At 40.4% G+C, this 23116-nt stretch overlaps 1 protein-coding gene across 2 annotated transcripts; it reads left to right on the plus strand.

Moving 5' to 3' along the window:
* The first annotated feature begins 708 nt into the window (after positions 1-708).
* LOC122875530 (hepatocyte growth factor) lies at positions 709-21491 on the plus strand. Of its 2 annotated transcripts, none has more exons than XM_044194781.1 (18): positions 709-921; positions 2547-2706; positions 3021-3133; positions 3767-3881; positions 5513-5661; positions 7128-7248; positions 8820-8938; positions 11493-11658; positions 11753-11886; positions 12784-12877; positions 14119-14249; positions 15323-15352; positions 15923-16028; positions 17885-17959; positions 18217-18366; positions 18512-18618; positions 19085-19227; positions 19720-21491. In XM_044194781.1, the coding sequence occupies exons 1-18, from the start codon at positions 873-875 to the stop codon at positions 19897-19899; spliced, it is 2142 nt and encodes a 713-aa protein (XP_044050716.1). In that variant the 5' UTR covers positions 709-872; the 3' UTR covers positions 19900-21491. The 2 variants fall into 2 exon arrangements, with proteins under 2 accessions (XP_044050716.1, XP_044050717.1); XM_044194782.1 differs by having other exon boundaries at positions 783-921; positions 2630-2706.
* Positions 21492-23116: the final 1625 nt, after the last annotated feature.

Below are 23116 nucleotides of genomic sequence, written 5' to 3' on the forward strand. Positions count from 1 at the left end.
TGACAGAGAGGGATCTACACAGAATTGGTTGAATAAATACAATTATTATTTTATTCCTCTAATTTTTTCCACAGGGATTTAAAGGGTGCCTCTATAAGAATGGGATAACCTTATTGTGTTTCATGGGATTTTTAAATCTCTGTAGTATTCATTTATTGAAGAACTCTGACAGAGATATTATTGTGCAGATCAGTGTGCAGATGCTTCATATGTTTTTATACCTATTGGATCTCAGCTCTTGTGTGGTGCCACTATAAGACTTGTGTAATATTCTTATAACTTGTATATTTGTGTAGCATGCTGTTTTCTATTGGTTTTGAATTGTATAGATGGGAAGACACTAAGGTGGGGAACAAAGTTAGACAAAGAAAGAAAGAGAAAAAGAACCACAATCTGCTTGAGGTCTTGGTTATGGAACATATAGTAACACACAATAGGTAATAGCCTAATCACTGACACACACACACACACACACAAACAGTGCACAGCAGTAAAGATCTTATAGGTTACTGATAAGGATATGAAAATGACCATGTGTGCCATATTCAACACTGTCACAACACTGAAGCTTTGACGATATTGTATGTGATATTCAGACCAATAAAGAACACTTTATTGAAAATTGAAGGGGTGAGGATGGATAAAGAGATATACAAAGAGAAAGAGAGAAAGAAAAGGAGAGAGGGAGAGAGAGATAAAGTCATACACACATCACAGAGAGGGAGGGAGGGAGGGAGGGAGGCGAGGAAGTACTTAGAGAGGAGACGCATCATCTGTGCAGTGGTGGAAGCAACATCTCCTGGTTGCAGTCGGACAGCGCAGCAAGCAGCATTTCCAATTTGTTTCAGAAACTGTTGTTTTGTGAGGCGGCGATGTGGATTTACAAGCTAATTGTTGGACTCTTCATCATTTCTTGTTCTGGTAAGTTTGGTGAAAGCCATTTACAACTGCTCGGATTGCTCTCCAACGTCTGCCACTGGGCTGGAGCTGGTGCTGAACGCTTTGGTTTGCGCTCCGTGTAAAACAGACTGTCAAACATGAGTTAAGAGAGGCTTTATTAATATAACTTTATTATCTTCTGTTGTATGAACTATTCCGACAATCGTCTGTGCAATGTATATGCTAGTATTTTGTTAACTGTGATATTTTTATCCTCTTAGAAAATGATGAGTTATTTTTCGCATTTAATTCTAACAAGTGTAGCCTAGTTTAAGTGATTCTTAGTGTCAGAACACAGTCATAGGAACATTTCTTAAGTTGGCCATTCCTGGAAGAGATAGTCACCTTATGGACAGAGATAAAAACGATGCTTTTGCAATTATTAACGATTCAGCAGGGTTTTTTAAACCTGCAGTAGCCATCATAGCATTGCAACCGTTCTGTGCCAGAGCGCATTGCACGGCATTGGGACGCATTAAGACATACATTATCTGAATGGTTCAAATTAAATTCTATGATAAAGTGAATATATATAACCCACTATCCCACAATGTCACTAAAATCAAACTAGTGGTTCAGTCTTCCTGTAGTCCTAACAGAGTGCGATTTTGCGGATCATTGCTCCTAGGCACTCAGGCAGAGAAACTCCTGAGACGGTCAAGTCAAGTTGAGGATCGGACAAACGTGATGCCCCTAGTCCTCTGAGATCCTCAGGTTGCTCACTACATCCCCCAAACACCCAAATACTGAATCTGAAACACCAGCTCTGGTGTCTGATGTGTTTCTGTTGTTTACATGATACGTAATTCCAAGAATCGACCGCCATATGATGAAGTTTTTCTGTGTTGATAAAAGCTCTTGAATTGAATGAAGTGGATATAGGCAGAGAGTTGGTAGGAGGGGAAATGAGGAGTTGACATGAGTTTTCTGCCTAAATGTAAATGTCTAACTGGCTCTCTGATTTTGCAGAGATGCAGAGAACCTGCCAACAACTGAGGCAACAGACACAGCACTGACTCCCCTCACTGTGTGTGTGTGTGTGTGTGTGTGTGTGTCAGCCCTGGTCTCATTGGGGGCAGCGATAAATGACTGTGCATCCTATTAGGTCCTGTAGATTAATAACAGTTAAGGCAGACTAATTCACACATTGTAATGCTGTTCCCCTATGTTCTCATTCTGGCTGGGCTCATTAGCAGATTGTCCAAATTATCTCCCAGACCACAGAGAGGGATTTGCTAGTGTGTTTGTGTGAATGTTTAATAATAATAATAATAATAATAATAATAATAATAATAATAAACTTTGTATAGCACCTTACAAGTAAACTGCAAATGTGTCTCATATTTAAAGAATATAGTACAGATAAGAGGTCAAATAAAATAAAAACAAACCATAATGTAGGCAGACTTACCTGTTGTAATGGTCAGGCACATTATTGTCATCAGAGCCATAGGCCTTGTAGCAGTCATTAGTTTAACTGGTTTGACCCCAACAACAGCTTCTGTCCTGCATAATGCATATCTCTAATTTGCAGTATGTGTCAGCTAAACCTCTAAAATGTAAATAATGCTGAATGGTCATGAACATATTATGTAATTGTGTATCAGAGGGCAGGAGAAATGCGCTCCAGGACTACCAGAAGACTGATGGTATACGACTGGTTGTCATGTCTCCTGATTCCTCCCACCAGACCAAAACCAAGAAGCTGAGCATGGCCAAGTGTGCCAAAGCCTGCAGCCGCAACAGAAGACTCCCCTTTACCTGCAAGTATGTCTGCACTTATGGAATTACCCTTTCAGCTGCAGGGCTCCTTTTGTAACATGGTAAAGTAACTCAATGTGGATGGCTGTCAATACACAAAGAGTAAAGTGGTAGTTTCTCAGGCTCCTTAATTATGCTTTTCACAGTTACAATGCATTGTTGTCCATCTGGTTTAGCAGGCCTCCTAACTGCTTTGTATATGTAACATCTGTGTTAACTGGGTTGCCTTTTACTTCAAGAAGTTAAAGAAAACTGATCATTATATACTTCACTATTCCCCTGATCTCTCCTCCCCCTTTCAATTCCTCCTTATTCTCCAGAGCATTCCTTTATGATCATAAAAACAGGAAATGCCAGTGGCTGTCGTTCGACAGGAACTCACCAGGAGCCCAGGGCCAACAGGACTTCAACTACCAACTCTATCAAAAGAAAGGTGCCCTCTACTGTTCCACCTTGTCTCTCTACCAGCTGATAGTAAAGTGGTGTCTCCCATTGTCACCATATCTTTCCCAAAAGCAAAATATCTCTACATAGTCATCACTTCCAATCAGCAACATTGCTTTAGTGTAGTACTTGTTTTAAAATATGTAAGAAAATTTTATAAGTCTATAAATACCTATTTTCAGAGTGATTGCAGCTTTGTAATGATGGCATCCCTCAAGAGGAAGACAAGGAAGGGGAAGAACCATTGTAGTGTTTATTGTGTCGCAGCACATTATGGTTCATTTTCTGTCATTAAGCAGTGTTTGTGTAAACGATGGAAACCCCCACCCAACTTGACTCTGACTGACCACAACAGTGCACATGCAAGCTGTGTAGCCTATTGTACTGCATCCAAATGTATTGCAGAAGATTAGGAAAACAGATTCAGCTTTTGGCATTGTCATGTCCTTGTTAGGCTCAGTGTTATAGCTGAACATCTCCTTCTGTCTGTTTTCTTCATCATCCATACTGGCTCTGTGTACACCACACTGCGATCAGGTTGTTGGCTGACTCATGACTCTTTTACTGTCATTTACTGTCTCTCTGTCTGTCCCCATCCTCTTTCTTTCTGTCTCTCTTTCAGACTATGTTAGGGAGTGCATTGTGGGTACAGGTCAGAGCTACAGGGGGCAGAGGTTGATGACAGTGAGTGGGATTCTGTGCCAGGCCTGGGCCTCTCCTATTCCTCATGAACACAAGTAAGAATCTGATGTACTTTTCACCACAATGTCAAACAAAGTAGTGTTAAAGCTGCTTCTTGCTGTTAGTGTTGGCCTGTTAGTGATGCAGTTAGCTAGTAGCCAGGGGCTAGTCTGTGTGTGTGTGTGTGTGTGTGTGTATGTGTATATGAGTATGAAATATTAGGGGTTGATTAGGCTCCTGGGATCAGTCATTCATCAGAACTGACCTCATTGCTCAATGCTTTACAGAATCACAGATCATTTCCTGCTGTGGCCCTACTGTTGATCTAGGTGTGTGTGCGTGTGTGTGTTTCTGGGATTAGGATCATATCTAATATGCAGCCTTTGGTTAAGCTTTAGGTACATCCCCCAGCTAAATTCCTAGCTAAAGCAAATTTTTCAATATGCAGGAATATTTTCTGATACAGTGTAGCTCCCAATAGAAAAAAGAGCCAATTAAGTAGAGTTTATTATGAAACTTAAATTAGCACTGATCTTTTATAATCTTATCAGGCAATTAATCTTTAGTAATTGCCTGATAAGCAACAAGATAACTGCAGTTTTCCTTTACAAAAATATCTAACAAAGTATTTTGTCTCATAATCAGTCTACTGTAGATGTAATTTCTCTTAAGTGAAAAATTTGCCATCATGGTTTCTGAAACATAACAATATGACACTGGTAATAAGAAAACACATAACATGGCGTCCAATTAAAGGTATTCAAAGGTTTTGCTTGAAAACAACATACAGTATTTTATCTTTTCCCACCATGTTAAATTTAAAAATACTCAGTTCTATAGTGGCTATGTTTGCAGTGCAATATCTTGCTTTGTAGTGAGTTGTTGCTGCAGCAGACAAATCAAAGAGGGCAGTGTACCTTTGTACCTTCAGTGAACTTGCACTATCAGACTGCTATTAATGTCTGTAGATCAGGTAATTAAACCCAGGCGCTTTGTATGTTTTATCAGTCGGCTTAAAGGCATGTGAAACTCTGACACACACACACACACAGACACAGTGAGGGGAGTCAGTGCTGAGTCTGTTGCCTCAGAACAAATTGCATTTTTATCAGTGAAAGGTTTCTCCTCTTTTTTGATTGCCCAGCAAAGGCCTTCTCATTTCTGTACATTACCCACTCAACTGAAAGGCTGCCTCAGAACCTTATCTTTTCATCGTCATGTGGAAAAACACAGTTTGACTCAAAGACTACACTGTGTCCATCATCGCAACTGGTGACCACAGCCATGTGCTTGCCTGATGTAGAAGATATGAGTCATTTGTCAATGTGTTTACACTATATTCAGAACCAGCCTCATGGAAAACTAACATTGCTTCTACATATGAATGTGTTTTCTCTCATTAACAACATCATGTCATTGGTGATTCGATCATTTAGTGTTGCCATGAATTACTTTTACACTCTTTACACAATTTTCACTGGTCATGTTGGCAGGTTTCAGCCATCAGAGCAGCAAATCTGTCATAAATCAGTATAGGAGTCATCATATTCCCGCAGATAAAAAAAAAACAGAAACTGTGGCCTTGGGTGTTTTTCAAAAGAGGCTGCTCTACATGCTAGCTGAACTATTTGGCAAACAGTCTTGGTACATGTGTCTGTTTGTGTAACTACAGCTCTGTTCCTGACAGATTCATGTCTAAGAGGTTCAAGAAGATGGACCTCAGAGAAAACTACTGTCGCAACCCAGACAACTCCACCGTTGGCCCATGGTGCTTTACCACTGACCCACGGCCACACCTCAGACACCAGGAGTGTGGCATACCACAGTGTTCACAGGGTATGTCACACACACACACACAGACAAAATATGTTTTGTATCCATCTGAGCAGACATTCATCTTAAAATAATGCCCATTTCACGTTGCAAATTGCCTCACCAGCTGAGGCTTGATAGTCTGAAATGAGCTGAAGCAAATTAGGCTATCACACAGGGCATTGGACTAAGCAATGCTGGCTCTAACTGTGCTCCACTCTACATCTGTGTGTCTATATGTGTGTGGGGCACATGTTTTCTGTATTTGCTGGGGCCAGCTGCAGTCGTTTCCAGGTGTGTGCTTCAGTTTATGCTGTCCTCTCTCATTCCATCAGGTTCAGGTCTTGTAAATGGTTTGAACCAAAAGAGGCTGGTGTTAGAATGTTAAGGAGGATATTAATCCCCTGTCGTCTCATATGGATAAATTGTTAGCTATTTTATAGAAAAGAAAGAAATTGTTGAGTTTGAGTAATAGGTCTGTATAAGTAAAACTTTGATATTTATCCGGTTGTGATGAAAGAAAAACACTTTCCCACCGTTGTTTCAGCCTCTATATTATATTACACAATATTACTGTCAGGCACTGATCAGTCTCCCTGAAGAAGGGGATGATAATGACCTCTGTTATCTAATCTCTGGGGATTCATGCTGTCAGAGGGGTTGTTTCCTCTGCATGACACTGGATCACGTTAATGAGGAACCAGGCTGTGGTTTGATAAGAGAGGATGAGAATCCTTCTTGCTCTCGAACTGACGTACGGTGTTCCACTGGGTTATCACAAGTTGTACAACAGAGATAATAACTTTTTATTTTCATAGAAAGCCTGCGTTCATTCAGAAGAAAATTACTGGAAGGGTTTCTCCAGAAATTAACTGGTCCTAATAGGAAACATACATCCAGACACGCAAACATGCCGTGCGCAAATACACATACGCATGCAGCCAGTGGTATTAAATGTGCTCTGTCATGACAGCAGTGGACTCATAAACATCTGTTTCTAATCTGCATGCTCTCTGTTGTTTACACTAGACAGTGTGTACTACTCACCATGCAACAAATGGTGCCTTCTCTACATCAAAGCGATCATCGCCTTCATTAGTGTGCCACATAATATGATGTGCTTCCATACATTATGTGTATGTGTATAATGTCTGAACTTAAGGGAGATCTATTAATATTCATGAAGAACTTTATTGCAAAATGTTACATAAGAATTTTGGGAAAGAAAATCATGACCTAAAATGTATTAAATCCACTATGTTCAAGGTTATTGCTTGTCCTACAACCCACAAGTATCATGATTTATTTTCATTCTGTGTTTTAAATCATTTGGTTGGAGGTTTTTGTTAAGTTGTAAGTATCTCATTGTGAAAGCAATGCATCACTGATAGACGATACTGCATTTCTGTTGTTTGATTCTGTGTTTCTCTAAGCTGTTGCTCTGTGTTTGTGTGTGTCAATGTGTGCATGTGTGTGTCATTGTTGAATAGTTGAATGTATGAACTGTAATGGGGAAGATTACAGAGGACCCATGGACCACACAGAAAGTGGAAAGGAATGCCAGCGCTGGGACCTGGATGTACCACACAAACACCTGTACCACCCTAAGAGGTAAAACACATTCACACACACACATGCATCTGCATCACTCAGCATCGCACTAAATTGTGCATGCTCAATCACACTTAAGCCCACACACATGGATGCATATAATTTAATAGAAAAAAGCATGAGAATACTTTATGTAATAATATGTTCATCCAGTAATTCCATGTGGTTGTGGTGCACTAACTCTGGAGATGAAGTGATTTGGAGTCAGCCAGTGTGCCTTTCCCTGAAGGAATGCCATCAGAATCCAAAGTGTAATTGTGTGTTTCTAGCAGCACTATGCTGGAAAAGCTCTTCATTCTGACTTAATTGGCTCAAATTCCTTTAAACTTGCGGTAGATTATGAAGCAGACCCATGTCCAGCTGTGAGATAATCCTATACCTATTTTAGGGAGGCCATATATTTTAGTCTGTATTAGTATTCCTTACATGATCTTTGTTTGTGTATGTGTGTGTGCATGTCTGCTGTGTGCACATGCATCTGTGTCAAGAGAGTGTTCCAGCTAGTCAGATGGCAGGTGGTCTGGATTAGTGGGGACTCGTTAACACATCTTTAATCATCCCAGTGTTTGTGTAAACGAGGCCCCGACTGCTCATAGCACTAATGTAATGAGAGGGTCCCACAGCCTGATACTGCACGCCTGGAGGCTGGAGGCCTGGAGAGATGTGGGACTTTGGGATGACTTACTGTAGAACACCTGTAGTGGTGCAGCCTATTATCTTGCTCACTCCCCTGAGCTCTCAACAGATTCACAGATGGAGTCCTTGCACCATTCCAGTTATTAATGCCTCAGTTGCATGCAATGGTGAATTGTCTCTGCACTTCTACTCTGTTCTCCTAAGGATTTAGAAGGAAAATGGAAATATGATTCTCTTTGCCGGTATCTCTGGACTTTAAAGGGACAGTTCAACCTAAAATCAAAAATACATACTTTTTCTCTTACCTGTAGTGCTATTCATCCATCTAGATTGTTTTGGTGTGAGTTGCAGAGTTTTGGAGATATCAGCCGTAGAGATGTCTGCCTTTTTTGAATATATATGGGACTATATGGCACTTGGCTTGTGGTGCTCAAAGCACCAAAAAAACTACATTTGAAAAACTCGGTGATGACCCGGTTACTCAAGATAATCCACAGACCTTGTTGTGAGCATTTTCACGCAGGAGCTATTTTCTTTCTACCAATAGTTCCTACATGAAACTGCTCACAACAAGGTCTGTGTATTATCTTGATAATCCACAGTGCTTTGAGCACCACAAGCCGAGTTCGATATAGCCCCATTATATTCAAAAAAGGCAGACATCTCCAAAATTCGGTAACTCGCAGTAAAACAATCTAGATGGATAAATAGCACTACAGGTAAGAGGGAAAACAGGTATTTTTGATTTTGGGGTGAAGTGTCCCTTTAAGAATGATGTGACAATTAGTGTTTTGTGCCACTATTACTTAACTTCAGGTCAGAGAGTTGTGCTATGGGCCATGCAACAGTGTGGTAGTGTTTTTGTGCTATGCTTTTCACTCTTTTATAGCTTTTGTCTATACACTAACGTTGTTATACTGCATGTTTTGTATTAGGTACCCTGACAAGGGCCTGGATGATAACTATTGTAGGAACCCAGACGGACGCCACAGACCCTGGTGCTTTACCACGGACCTAAACACACTCTGGGAGTACTGCAGCATCAAAGTTTGTGGTAAGCATGCATGCATGTTTGTGTGTGGTTGAACGCATTAGCATTTGTCATGCATGTTAAGTGGAAGTCTATGTATGTCTGTGCGTGGGTGTGTGAAGTGTGACTGACTGCACCAACATTTATAGCTTCCTGTACCTTTCATTTCACCACTCCTTTCCCTGTCATAAGCTGACATTATGGAATACACACACACACACACACACATACACTGAGTTTCCCTTTTAGGTTTGGTTCTCTGTTATGTCTTCTCTAATAGCCACAATGTTTATTTTTCCCCTGCACCACTGGCCTGTTGTTTATTGTTCTATGCCAGCTCTCATGTGTGGTGTTCAAACTGCAAAGGGCTCAGTTACTGCTCCACATTAACCTCCTGTTACACACACACACACACACACACACACACACCAGGGTCACACACACTATAAGCAGGTTGGTTTTATTACACCTCGTACACTTAGCAGAAGCAGTGTGACTGATGTGTAAGAGCTAGTTGTACGTGTCACGTCTGGCTTCGTGTTTTATTTGTATATACACTTGTAGTAAACCAGCAGATACTGTATGCTCTTAGTTGACCTATAATCAGTGACGAGTCATGGAGACAGCCACTGTGGTCCTCAAGAACATAAAACAGAGAGAGCTCTGGTGTTATTGTTGGGCTGAGGTTCTTTCTCCTGAGTCTGTAACTGGCCTGTTTGCCTTCTAGAATCATCAGCAGTCCTGGCACCATGTTTACTAGATGGCACTTCTCCATGTGGACCCAGTGATTCACTGTTCCCCCCTGCTTTTTCTTTTTCCCCTCTAAAAATTGTCTCCCCCTCTGCACTCTCTCTCTCTCTCTCTCTCTCTCTCTCTCTCTCTCTCTCTCTCTCTCTCTCTCTGATATGGGAGTTTGTTGGGAACAGACCAAGTTTACGACCCAGTTAGTCTTAATCAAAACAAGGCAGAGAGGAGAGAGCAAGAGACAGAGACAAAGTGTTCTTTTGTCAAGGCCTGCTCCTTTGTTCACTGTCACAAATAGTGCATTTCTATTTTTAGACATATTGCATTGACAGAAAATATCTGTTTTAGAGTTTTGAAGATCTGCAGCTTTACACGTTGTTGGATACAATCATGCACAATGTTCGGGCTAATGAACTTGTGTAACTCATGTGTAATGAGCAGCCCTTCTATAAATAAAAGTAGAGCAGATAAGGTGTCCTGCCTTGTTTTTACAATTTTGGCCATATTATACTGTAGCTCTTCTAAACCCATAGTGTGAGCTATTCTGTGGAAAGCAGGTGGCCAAGACATTGAGGCTGTTTAGCCATTCATCATGTCAAAGGCACTGTCACACAGAATATTTCCTCACTGCTAAATCATTTACTATTCAGTACATGTACTACACCAACCTGATTATAACCAGATAAAGGTAAAGTATTTGCAACTCTCATGTAAACACTTTAAGACTTGAGGATGCGGACACACTGGAATTTTTGGGCCAATTGATTTGGGCATCACTCCTGATCGGAGCAAATTATCTGTTACAGTTTGGACCATTTGGTGTTAACAGTTGGGAGATAAAGTCCTGCATTGTGTGATTTTTACGACTGCATTTGGGACCTCTACATCATGTGTGTGAGTGGGAGAAATAACAATAGACAGGCAGGCAAATTGAAAATGTATGCGGTGTGCCATGCGTGTCAGAGAATTATTATATAATCCATAGTCCGGTTCATCAAGGTTTCAGTGCAGTGCCACAGTTCATCTGAAGTTCACCTTGCTCTTTCAAAGTTCACTTACCCCCAGATCTCTCTGCAGTTCACAGTCCTCCCACATCTCTCCATCCACCATTTCAAACAAATTTGGCTTCCATCCATGCAAATCGCAACATAAATTAGCAAGACAAATTATTTTTGCTAAATGTCCTTTTCTATTTTGGTACAATCACAAGTGAAAATTCGTGCTGACGTGGAATTTGGGGGTTGCCTATAGTGACACGACTGTAATCATAGGCTACCTGTGTTGTCCTTCATTTACTCAGTCATTCAATATTTGTGTATGTTGAAGGAATTAAGTCAATGTAGGGAGTTTAGTCTTTGTTGGTTTCAATAATCTTAAATGTCTGTTCCTATCTTAAAGTTTTCTCAGTTGGATTAAGCATAAATTGTCTTTTTAATGTCTCTTTTCATTAATAATATATGCCTTTTCAGATTTTTATCAGTGTTTTAATTCTCCAACAGCCATTGAGTGGATGCGTTTGAGAAAAGAGCGGCATGGCTAGCAAATGTGGAAATATAAAGCTTGTTTTTTGGGGTGATGTTGAAATACCTTTCATGTTTCAATTATAACACCACAAGATCTAGAGCCTTAACTACTATACTTGTTTTTTTATTACCCTGTAAAACTTGTATTAAGCTTGGGTTGTTGGAAAAGGCTGAAGAACTATGTTAGGACCTTAATCAAACAATTTCCTTAATCTGGGTGTTCACACAACTTATTTCAGTAAATATAAACATGCTGTATGTTACCTTGACCAATGACACTCACCCCTTAATATATTTTTGCTCATTCACAGCAACACCTCTTAAAAGTAATGTGGTGGAAACAACCGAGTGTTACCAGGGCAGAGGAGAGGGTTATAGGGGGACAGTAGACGTGATGCCCACCGGACTCACCTGCCAACGCTGGGACTCTCAGTATCCCCATAACCACACATTCATACCTCAAGCCTACCCTTGCAAGTGAGTCAGATTCTCACATGCATCCACTCACTCACCCACCTGCATGCACTTAAAACCAAGCAGATTACAGGAAGACTTTCTCTGTGTTTTCCAGGGACCTGAGAGAAAACTACTGTCGGAATCCAGATGGCCAAGAATTCCCCTGGTGCTTTACTACAGACCCAAGAGTCCGCACAATGTTCTGCACCAACATCCCTCAGTGCGGCACCCAAAATGAGCACGTCATTGGTGAGAAACTCAACAGCTTTATTTGGCACTCAAAACAGCAAAGGAAAAGCTGATTGTATCTATATCTGAAGCAGAGAAATATTCTGCATTTTCATATTTTGTGGACCGTGGAGTTCACATGAGACCCTGTAACCACACATATTGGCTTGTAACCATGTTTTTCTCCGTCCCTGCGGAGAACTGTAGCCCTATAGGACTGTGGGAAGGACTGACCACCTCGCCTCACATAAACAAACTCTGACAGCAGCTCAGCATCGTCAGGTCTCACTGGACAGTGAAAGATGGAGTCGAAGGATTAGTGCTGGATGGGATTCTTTCTGGGGTAGCAAGAGATTTAGAAGTAAAAGACGTAGATCTATGGCTGAGTACACAAATGCAAATTTCTCAAGGGATTTTAGGGATATGCCTTTGAGATTACGTGGCCTTGCATTGGGATTATAAACCCTCTTTGAGGTTGTGTTGTGGTCTACCCTTGAGGGCTGAATACGTTCCCATATAGAAAAGAAATGCAGGGTGACAACTTCAAAACCTTATTTATGACAGGTGTTTTTCTAAGGCATCATTGTGGATGATGTTTTTGTGTTCCCACCTCAGCTCAGAATATTCTAGATCCAATGACAACCACGATAACACAGAAACTAAGGATTATTTTTATTCTTATGTGTATTATTGACTAGGCCTCATTTTTTTTTATATTTGGTAGTACAACAATATTGTATGGCAAAGAATGCACACAAAACTATTGTTGTGGTGATGCAGGTTTATAGAAGCTTTGTAATGTTGAGTACTGCCTATTGTGCATGTTTTTTGTTCAAAGCGGTTTGGTCGTACAGACATGAATGTGTATGTGTCTAGAATGATTGTCTCATTTTATTTCCTCTTTTTGTTCAAATACAGACTGCTATGAAGGCTTTGGAGAGAATTACCAAGGAGAGCAGACAAGGACTAGATCAAAACTGCCCTGTGCTCCCTGGAGAGACCACAGCAACAGGTCGGCCCACTGGATCCCTGCTACTTTCTAACCTAATAACTTTCCCAAACTCCACTATAATGTACAAGACAGACCTGCACCATTAATAAACTGCAGACAAGCGCCTCTGCCTAAAATAGAGATCAAGATGTTACACAGCTCTAGTACACGTAACCCATCAGAGAGTCTCACATAATGTAGAGGGGTTTTTTTTAAACCTCAAAGGGATCAAAGGAAACGACTGATAATGAGCAGAAAATCTATACAAATTTCATGGGTTTCAACAAGAGAAAGAATGCTTGAGAAATTATCTCTTTGTGATACAAACTTGTGCATGACAGTCTCAGTGTGCAGGGGAATGTGTCTCTGTTTTCGAGAACCATGTGTGCGAACCTGAGAAGTGGTGGTTAGTGTGGGGAGGCGACCTATTATTGACCTCTAGTTAAGTCCTATTGTTGTTAGCAGATTAAGTCAGGCTTTGTGTTTCTCAGAGGAGAAAACGGCTCCTGCGGGTGCTGTGACTAGCCTCTTCAGCGTCTTCTAATGGCTGGAGTGTTTCCCTGAAGATGACCTAACACTGCAGGAATGACTCCCAGTGATAACTTGGCTGGGGGATATACACTTCACTCCTCACCTTTGACCCCAAACCCCTCCTTTGTAGGAACACTTCAAAGCCAATCAGCTCCACTGCTTGGCTCCTGCCCAGGGGTCAAAAGTCGGGGTTAGGGAGTCACAGTGAGAGCTGGCTGTTATGCTAGCTGCTAGAAATACAACACACACAAACTGAAACTCTGGATCGCTGTGATTTGGTACCCAGCATCCCTCTCCTATGTCCTGCTTTTCCCTTAGAGTTCTCCACCTTATCTGTCAAGGAATTCAGTGTGGGAAGGAATTCAGCTTGTGGTTTTAAAATTATCATGAGAATACCCTCATGTGTGGGATATGTCTGCATGACCATGTATTAGATACAGTATCTGAGTGTAGGTGGGTGCATACAGTCTCAGTGAGTAATTCTTTTGCAGATCACCTTATCTTGTCCAGAGGGACAAAGCCTACACAGCTGTGTAGTTTGACTATCCAGATCCTATCTGGCTAAATTTGTTAAGCTTTTACTAATAGTTATAAATCACCGGCAAATCATTTTTAGTTTCATCAACAAAGAATTATCTGCTTAAAAGGGGAAAAAAAAATCCTTTGTTTTTGGGCCTTACTGAATGTGAAAGATAAGTTATTGGATCTTTTATGTTTGTGTGTTTGTCCAGTGGCGAGAGGGGCATGCTGATGGCTGGCCTGGAGGGAAACTACTGCAGAAACCCTGATAAAGACAAACATGGTCCATGGTGTCACACCAACAATTCTGCCATTTCCTGGGACTACTGCAATGTAAAACCATGTGAGTGCATGGAAGTGTGTACATGCAATACCTACATACACCTATATACCTATATACACACAGTTGAGACAGTGTGAAATTGAAAGTTTGTCATACTTCTTGATCTAAGACAGAGCTAGTGTAGATCTGCTTGCAGTCTGTCTGGTTGTCTGTCTCATAGACACACACACCCACTGTATTTGCAGTGTGTACATATGTCTACGCTAGCAGGTCAGTATGTGTCAGAGGAGATTCACAACTCATCAGGAAGACAGGGGAGGACTCCCTCTAACTATTCCCACATGGACCAAGAGTCAGAGGCATCATGACTGTGTGCATGTGCATGTGTGTCTGTGTGTGTGTGTGTGTGTGTGTGTGTGTTTGCCTGTGTCTTCAATCATGATTCTGTGTTGGTGGTACTGTGTTTATATTAAACTACACAGGTAGGCTCTTTTGGCTAATAAAAATAATTTTAAAAATTGTATATGGGAATTGTGTCAGCTGTTAAAAGACCATACCAGTGATTTTGCATGTTTTATTACACATTGCTTATACTTCACATCACAGCTAATACTTTTTTAAACAATGCTGCTGAAATGTTGATATATTTTGCCTACTGTTATGCGTCAAGTTCCATTAATGTTGTGAGGAAATGCAGTACAGTCATGTAAACTGCATTAACATGCAAGAAAAATGGAAAAGTTGACAACATATTAAACTTGATGTTCATTATGATGCATTATAAGCAGGTTAAGAGTGTACTAATTGATTCTCATACTGAAATTAACTGAAACCAGTTGCTGGCCCAGTATATTGAAAAATCAAAAACTGTTTATCTTGCTTTTGAAAATGGTCAGCATAAATGTTAAATAGCTACAACTTACAAATACATAGTATGGTGCTTTAAAGCTTGTTACATTTAATCAAAGCCCTCCAGATTCGAAAATTACTGTGACATGACACACAAACACAAGGGCTCTGGTGGCCATGGCTGTATTGCCACCGTGAAATTTATACCCCGGTGTGAGGTCGCCTCTTATCTTGTATCAGTTAATACCCTCTGATCCTTTGTTTGTCTCTTCTCCTTTCTGCAGGTGATGCTTCACTGAACTCCATTCCACTGGGTGAGTGTCTGTCAGATCGTCTGTCTGTCTATGTTTGCGAGTGGCTCAGCTGCTAATCTGTATTTGATAGCCTCCAAGTCAAGTAGTGGTGTTTTCAGAACCTGACTGAGTCCTTTTTATGTCCAGGTATTATGGTACATGATGCAGGACATCATGTTGTCATGGTAGCATCTGTTTCTGTGTATGTGTGTGTCTAAAGGAGTGTGTATGTATGTGTTGGTCTGTTGGTGTGACTCATTCTTCTACACATAACAACTCAAGAACAGAGGATGAACCCCTCAATCTCTTGACGTATAGAAATTACACCCATGTGTTATATGAGCATTTTCAATAATTACCTTAATTAATGGCATCATCAGTATAACTGGTTATGTTTCGTATATAATGTTGATTATGGCGGATCATTAAGCAGCTCAAGTGTCTCTTGTAGTGCGACTGTGTAAACAATATGTCACAATTAATACATTATGTCTGTGCCTGTGAATGCATATTAATGTCTTAAATTAAATGTATATTATATGACATGAGATATATTGAAATCTGTATGTGTGTGTGTTTCTGCTTTTCCAGGTGAGCTGTCCTCTGTGGGGTGTTTTGTCCATAAGAGAACAAGGATTGTGGGAGGAGGTCCGGTGGGCATATCAGATGGCAGCTGGATGGTCAGCATACAGAAAGGGTACGGCGGTGCATATTCTACACATTTTCGTCGACCACTGAAGAAGAACAGTAGGCAATCCTGCCCAGACCACCCTTGAATTCATAAAACTTTCAGTAGAATTGTTTTTTTCTTTTCCTTTTTGTTTTCAGTGGAGGGTTCAAATGTTGTCTCAGAGGCCTTTCCACTATGTTGAGAAACACATGCATGCAAACATTTGAGCAGATGTGGGGGTTTTTGTATGGTTTTTAGATACAGTAGCAGCTTTGATGCCAAACATTCATAATCCATCAGTCGCTTTGTAGAGAAATAGAACTCAGCTAATTGTAAGAAGCCAATTACCCGGCAATTTTGGGTTGTGCAAAGCCTACATTCTCAATTTTAGTTAGTTTAGATAAACCTTTATAGAACTCTTACTTCTTCTCCAAACAATGCAATGAAACAGCTCTTCAAGACAGAATTCTAAAATCCACAGCTGTCAACATTGTAAATGCTATACATTAATATATACACCACCTCTGTAAAGTTTGAGATGTGATCAAGGTAGGGGTGGGCTATATGACCTAAAATTTATATCACTGTATTTTTTTGTTTTTTTTACGGTATTACAAAAAAATTAAAAGGGACAGTGTTGATAGTGTATGGTAACATATCTTAAGAAAGAAAAAAATAACGATGTGTTTATTAGCTCCAAATAGGAATGAAAATGAGGTATAGGCCTACATGTGTTTTGGGAGGCGTAGCCTGCACCATAATTTAGGTTAAGCACCATGGGGCATGTCTATCATCATGAACATTCACATATGGTCTGTCACCAGATTCGTCACACATTCGCAAACATATTACTGCCGATTTTCAAGTCGCATCTCATATCTACTGCAGCGAATATGATTGTATAAGTAAGCACTACATCACAGCCACTACCAAAAAGGAATCTTCTGTTAGGTGAACACAACATGTGCATGCATACTGGAACCAGTTATTTTGAAAACCAGTTGGGACGTAACACTAGCGAGAACAGATGGGGCTTTCGTGTAACAACAGAGACAGCTGAGCTAACGTTAGGGTTGCAGTATGAAGTTCCACAAAAAGCAACGTGAACCTACTACTCTAGTTATTTAAGTGGCTTCAAATGAGGCATTACGTTCACATAATTTCTCTTGACTCTCCCTCAAAATTACATTAGTCTAACATTGAGTACAATAGACACTAGCCACATTAGCCCAGTAACATGCTAATGCAAAGTTCAACAGGCCAACCTGCAGAATAAACAGTAAAGCAACATAAAAATGGCAAAGCCTACAGCTTCCAAGTTTAAAGTTGGTAACGATCCATCCTTCAGTTTTGAAGCGAAGCCTGCTTTGTAACTTACAGCAGTCAAAGCTAAAGCAGTCCAAAGCTAAAGAGTTTTCCAGTTGTTGTAGGGATATTTCCATCAAAAATAAAATTAATCCACTGGGTCTTCACTTCTTCGGATGGTGTGAGTAGATGAAGACTTTTGTGTTGGTTTTTGCAGCCAACAACAGAGAAATTGGAATGCTTTGCTCATAATGTTAACTTCCACATCTTTGTGTTACCAGAGTTTGCGTCTTGACACTGGTGACAGTAACAAAACCAGTATACCGCCCACCCCTAGATCAAGGCCATTTTTTGATGTGGTTCTATGGACTAACATTGTATTGTTAGATTTTCATAGTACTACTATACATCCCTCTCCTCAAATTTTACATATAAGGGGAACAACTGGATTTCTGTGAATTGTCAACGTACAGTTTTTAACAATGACAGCATGAGTTCATGTACGGTATTTCACAGCTTTTGACGTCTTAGATTAGTCCTTGATGTGTCATTTGTGTTGTTTTTTTTGCTCTCTTCAGGTTGGTGCACTGGTGTGGGGGTTCACTGATACGAGAGGAGTGGGTACTCACTGACAGACAGTGCTTCTCCTCATGGTAACTTTAATGCTCACTGTCTGTTAATGTCATTTCTTTCCTTTTGCTTGAACCTTGAACTGTCAGTGCATTTTTCTTTTATGCCCTCAGTGTATTACATATAAGATTAAATGTTCATATGTATTTCTCTATATTCAAGTATAAGTACCGGACTCTCTTCAGTTGCTACTGTCTGTCTGTCCTGATCAGTCTGAGGTTGTAGAGTAATACATGTGGAGTGTTTGATTAAGTCTTAACTCTTTCTTGTGCCTCTACAGTGTTCCAGACCTCAGTGAGTATCGGGTGTGGCTAGGAGTCTCAGATATTCGAGAGGGAGCTCCTGACTGGTCCAAGAGACAGGAAGTCAGCATAGCTCATGTGATATGTGGTCCTGAGGGCTCCAGTTTAGCCCTCATAAGGCTGTCTAAGTTAGTACCTGGAAAAATAATCTCAAAGATATATTGACATATATTTGTGTGTGTGTGTGTATGTGTGTGTGTGTGTGTGTGTGTGTGTGTGTGTGTGTGATGTTGATCATGTTTTGTACTTTCTGTGTTCATTAAATGTGTCCAGGCCTGCCCTTCCTGCAGACAATGTCCATACAATTCAGCTACCTGTGGCTGGGTGCTCCATCCCACAAGGAACAATATGTAAAATGTATGGATGGGGAGAGACCAAAGGTACTGACATTCTATATTCTACATTCACTACAGCTGTACATACCTACTCTCCAAGTCTCCCAGGTTTGCAATATATTGCATTTCTCCTGCAGCAGTCCTGGATTACTCTGTATATTCTTTTTTAAAATGATATAAGGTGTAAGGGAGAAAGTATATTGTAACACAGTCCTCTCTTAAATAATTGGTTATTGTATAGTCACTCAACCCCGGGGTCAGTACTGTTTGTTGGTTGGCTTGATATACAGAAAGACTGATATTTTTAATAAAAGTTCAAATGTGCCATGCTTTCTGTATAAACCACTCAGACTTCCCTTCATGCTCTTGAAAATAGAAATATGCTAAATATGGTATAGCACTATATTACATTCATGCCAAAAATGTAGGAGTTCTACATTACTGTACTATCTTGTATTGTGTATGCTACAACAGAAAAGAGTCAATAAAGTGCAATCTTTGACTCTTTCAGGCACTGGCCATGATGATGTACTAAAGGCGGTCCACCTGCCCATTGTCAGCAATGAGAGGTGTAGAGAGATGCACAGAGGGAATCTCCATATCACCAACACCAAGATTTGTGCAGGAGGCAAGAGGAATGAGGGAGTGTGTGAGGTAAACTGTTAGTTGTTCATATTATTTTCCTAGTGAAGTATTTTACCATTTAAACATCAGGCCAAATAATTGTTCAGAAGGAAAACACCACACTAGAAGTGAGTTCAGTCCTCCAAGAACAGACCTTTAGACCTTTGGAAAAACAAATTGTTCCCAGTGTGAATTTATTTAACACAGCGTTTTCAAAGCTCAGTTTGATTCACATCTCAAACAAATGTTCTTTGAATCTGTAGGCTTAGTATTCAGTCCGCTGTAAACAGAGCAGCTGGAGACTGTTGCACTAAATTTCATCAGCGATCAAAGCCTTGGGTTTTGTGGTTTCTAGCTTTGGAAGAGAGCTGTTCATGTTCAATACTGGTGGTGCTGTCTGTCACTGAAAGCGTAAAAATTAATTTTGCTTTCATTTAACCCTGTCATAAACGTAAACAGTGATGATAGCCATTTCTCAACCAGTGACAAAGAAAAATGCGCTATCTATTTCTTCTTTTGCAGAGGGATTATGGCGGCCCTCTTGTGTGTCAGGATGGTGAGATCCGGGTTATTGTGGGAGTGAGTGTCCATGGCAGAGGCTGTGCTCGGGCAAACCAGCCTGGCATCTTCATCAATGTGCCCTTCTACACACAGTGGATCTACAAGGTCTTCAAATATTACCCCAACCCTGAAATCGTCTAGAGACTCAATAGAGAATAGAGTGGAACCCGGGGACTAAATCAAACCTAGAGCCTCTACTTCTGTAAATCCAGCAGTGCACTCAGGACACCTGGTTTCTATGTTGTTCATACCTACATAGCCCACAGATAAATAATCTGATATGAGGATGCACTCTTAATAGATGAATGGATGGGTAAACACTGTGATGTAATAATGAAGAGTAAAAACTGATACTGTTCATATCTTAGACATAGGAAATGGAAGTAGTAAAAGAAGGGACCCAACACAAGTTGAATGTTACAGTAACAAAGAAGGATGTTTTTGATTGAGTTGGGAGCAGAAAGGGCAAACAAACATTTGGTTTCATCCGTTTCCCATGGTTTTCTTTTAGCAGCAAATCCACCAGAGCGGTATGTGTGCATGTGAATACTCTTGATTCCTGGCATTACTTGAATGTTTTGAACACCAAAGTGCAGTGGTTCAGCAGCTCCCTCTGTAGAGTACATCAATGGGCCACTTACAAGACTATCCAGTGGTAGGGCAATGTTAAGGGCACTCATACCAAGCTCCATGTATCTCCAGGGGCATAGATAAAGTGGTCCTTACTGTACATAGTATTTTAATGAGTGTATTTGTGACACTCTAAAGGTGATTTGGGTCTTATAGATCTATGACAAGAGAAATGAATGTCGTGGTAGGCAGATGTGCAGTGTTATCTACGGTTCAGCTTTTAGTCAAGTTTCTGTGTCATAATGATGTCAGATGTATGGATACACCCAAATAAAATCCATTTTCAGTATTTTAATGTTATCACAAAGCCACTGACTGTATATATGAAAATGTTCTTAGCATTCTGTGTAGATGAAAGGAATGTATGGCAGCTCAGCCTTTATAGGGTTTGAAAAAAAGAAGAAAATGTAACATTCATGTGTACACACAAGCATGTGTTAATTCATCGTGTGGGTGTGTGTGTGTGTGTGTGTGTGTGTGTGTGTGTGTGTGTGTGTGTGCACGCGCGTGCATCTGTTTTTGTAAGTTTTTCTGCAGCAGTGTCAGTATGCAAAAAGAAAACTGCAGAAGGAGAGAGAGAGAGAGAGAAAGATTGTGTGTGCGTGTGGGCCAGAGCTGAATGAATTATCCTCTCCCCATACTCAGACCTTGGCAGACCTCCAATTCCAATCCACTCTGGATATTAGCGTCACAAAGTCTGTCACTTCAAACTTTGTCATGGAAAAGAAGGGATGGTCTTTGTAACTGTGTTGTCTGTAATGGATGCTTCACTGAGATGATTGAATGGCCCTTGAAACAAATTAACACATCTCTTTTAGCAGTGTAAATGATTGAGAAGGCTTCATATTACAACTACATTATGTTTGTATAAGAGTGAGAGAATATGTGTGTGTGTATATGTGTGTGCACCGAAAGATGCTTCAAGCTGCTATATTATACAGGTTGTTCAGTACTGTCTTTGTATGTTCTTTGTATAATGTACATTCACTATAAATTCCATTTCATCTTATCCGATATGCTAAATATTAAACCCAATTTCAGCAATTATTTGAAATGTTTTATGTCTGTCACTATATTAAATGTTTTTTTTATCTAAAGTTTCATTTTCATTTCATGTTTTAAATTATTTAAACCTATTTGAGTGTTCTGAATGCAAATGTTTATCGTCTCAGGCAGTTCCCCTGCTTGCTGTATAATTAAGTCAAGGCTGTTGTGCTTCCCTACCAGAAGATGGCACCACAGTAGCACAGAGACTTTAAAAGAAAAGATGTCTTGGTAATCTTGATAATCTCTCTCTCTCTCTCTCTTGCTCTCATTCCCTCTCTCTCACTCACACACACTCTCATCCACACACACACATTCCCACATATATAGTCACACTCTCATCCACTTACATGCACACAGACCCACACACCTACACACACCACCCATTTCAGACTTGGAGCTGATCTGGATCAAATATTACAGAATGGCAGTATTCTGCTGTCTCCCTGTTCAGAGTTTAATAGACAGGGAGTGAAAAAATAAATATGAGGGGTATAAGAATGTGTGTGTGTGTGTGTGTGTGTGTGTGTGTGTGTGTGTGTGTGTGTGTATATGGCGGGGTGAGAAGCAGAGTGACTGAAGGTGAAAGTGCGCAGGAAAGCAGGGACTGAAAGCTGGAGATTAATTGTGAATCCATTGATGCTGTATTAAGGAACTTAAAGAGCAAGCAGAAAATACACAGGGATCGACATTTTCTGTTGCTATGCACACTGTGTGCGCTGTGCGCTGATGCTGACACAACACACATGTATACAGTACACACACACAGACACACGAACAGAGCCCTCTGAAAACAGATAATGTAGAAGCATCAAAGGGAGATGATGTGTAAGAAGTTTGCTTTTATCTGCAGGTCAGCTAGATGGACAGAAAGACAGAAAATGTAGATATAAACAAGACAGACAGAAGGACAATTGCTCACACACACATGCGCGCACACATACACACACTCACACACAGACTGAGTGGCTGACTTGACCCTGGCTCAGTGCACCGTGAGATCTACAGCATACATGAGGATAATGATCCAGAGAACATGGCTTGTGTCAGGGCTGCTCAGGCTGGCGTGAAAGCATTTGTGTGTGTGTGTGTGTGTGTGTGTGTGTGTGTGTGTGTGTGTGTCTTGTAGCAAGTGAGAGAGTGTTAGAAAGAGAACAGACGGAGAAATGCACATTCAGTCACAAACCAAAAGGCTTTGTTTTTCAGTATGTAGCCTAATTTAACAAAGTTGCTTGATTACAAATATGTTAAAATTATACACGTGTAAATGACTCATATGACAAATAGTAAATGTATTATATCAGGATAAACCCCTTTAGATGTTTCATTGTCCCAAAAGAAAGTAATTGATTAAGAACAATAATCAATTTCCAAACAATTTATTCTTTAGAATCTTCATCACCTTCAAAGCAGCTATTGGCAATTTTTGACGAGACGAGATAGAGAAAACATTTATTTGCAGTGCTGCAATATGACAGATTAACAGGTAAAGGGAGACAGATACAGATGTTTTCTGTAACATTACAGCAGTAAATTCAGTATGTTTAAAGTTTAATGCGGTTTGTTACACAGAGGGGAAATGTACAGCTTGTACCTAAGAACTTGCACTTTCTGCTGTTCATGTAAGGCTGTATGAACTGATTCAGACTGAGTTGGTGTTATGGATAAATGTGGCATTTCCTGA

The sequence above is a fragment of the Siniperca chuatsi genome, linkage group LG4, assembly GCF_020085105.1.
Source record: "Siniperca chuatsi isolate FFG_IHB_CAS linkage group LG4, ASM2008510v1, whole genome shotgun sequence".
Taxonomy (NCBI): Eukaryota; Metazoa; Chordata; class Actinopteri; order Centrarchiformes; family Sinipercidae; genus Siniperca; species Siniperca chuatsi.

Bases quoted from the DNA above. Each gene is read 5' to 3' on its own strand.
- LOC122875530 (XM_044194781.1), top strand. From the start codon at position 873: ATGTGGATTTACAAGCTAATTGTTGGACTCTTCATCATTTCTTGTTCT. The intron at 11,659-11,752 runs GTGAGTCAGATT...TGTGTTTTCCAG, and splicing joins CCTCAAGCCTACCCTTGCAA to GGACCTGAGAGAAAACTACT. The intron at 19,228-19,719 runs GTAAACTGTTAG...CTTCTTTTGCAG, and splicing joins GGAATGAGGGAGTGTGTGAG to AGGGATTATGGCGGCCCTCT.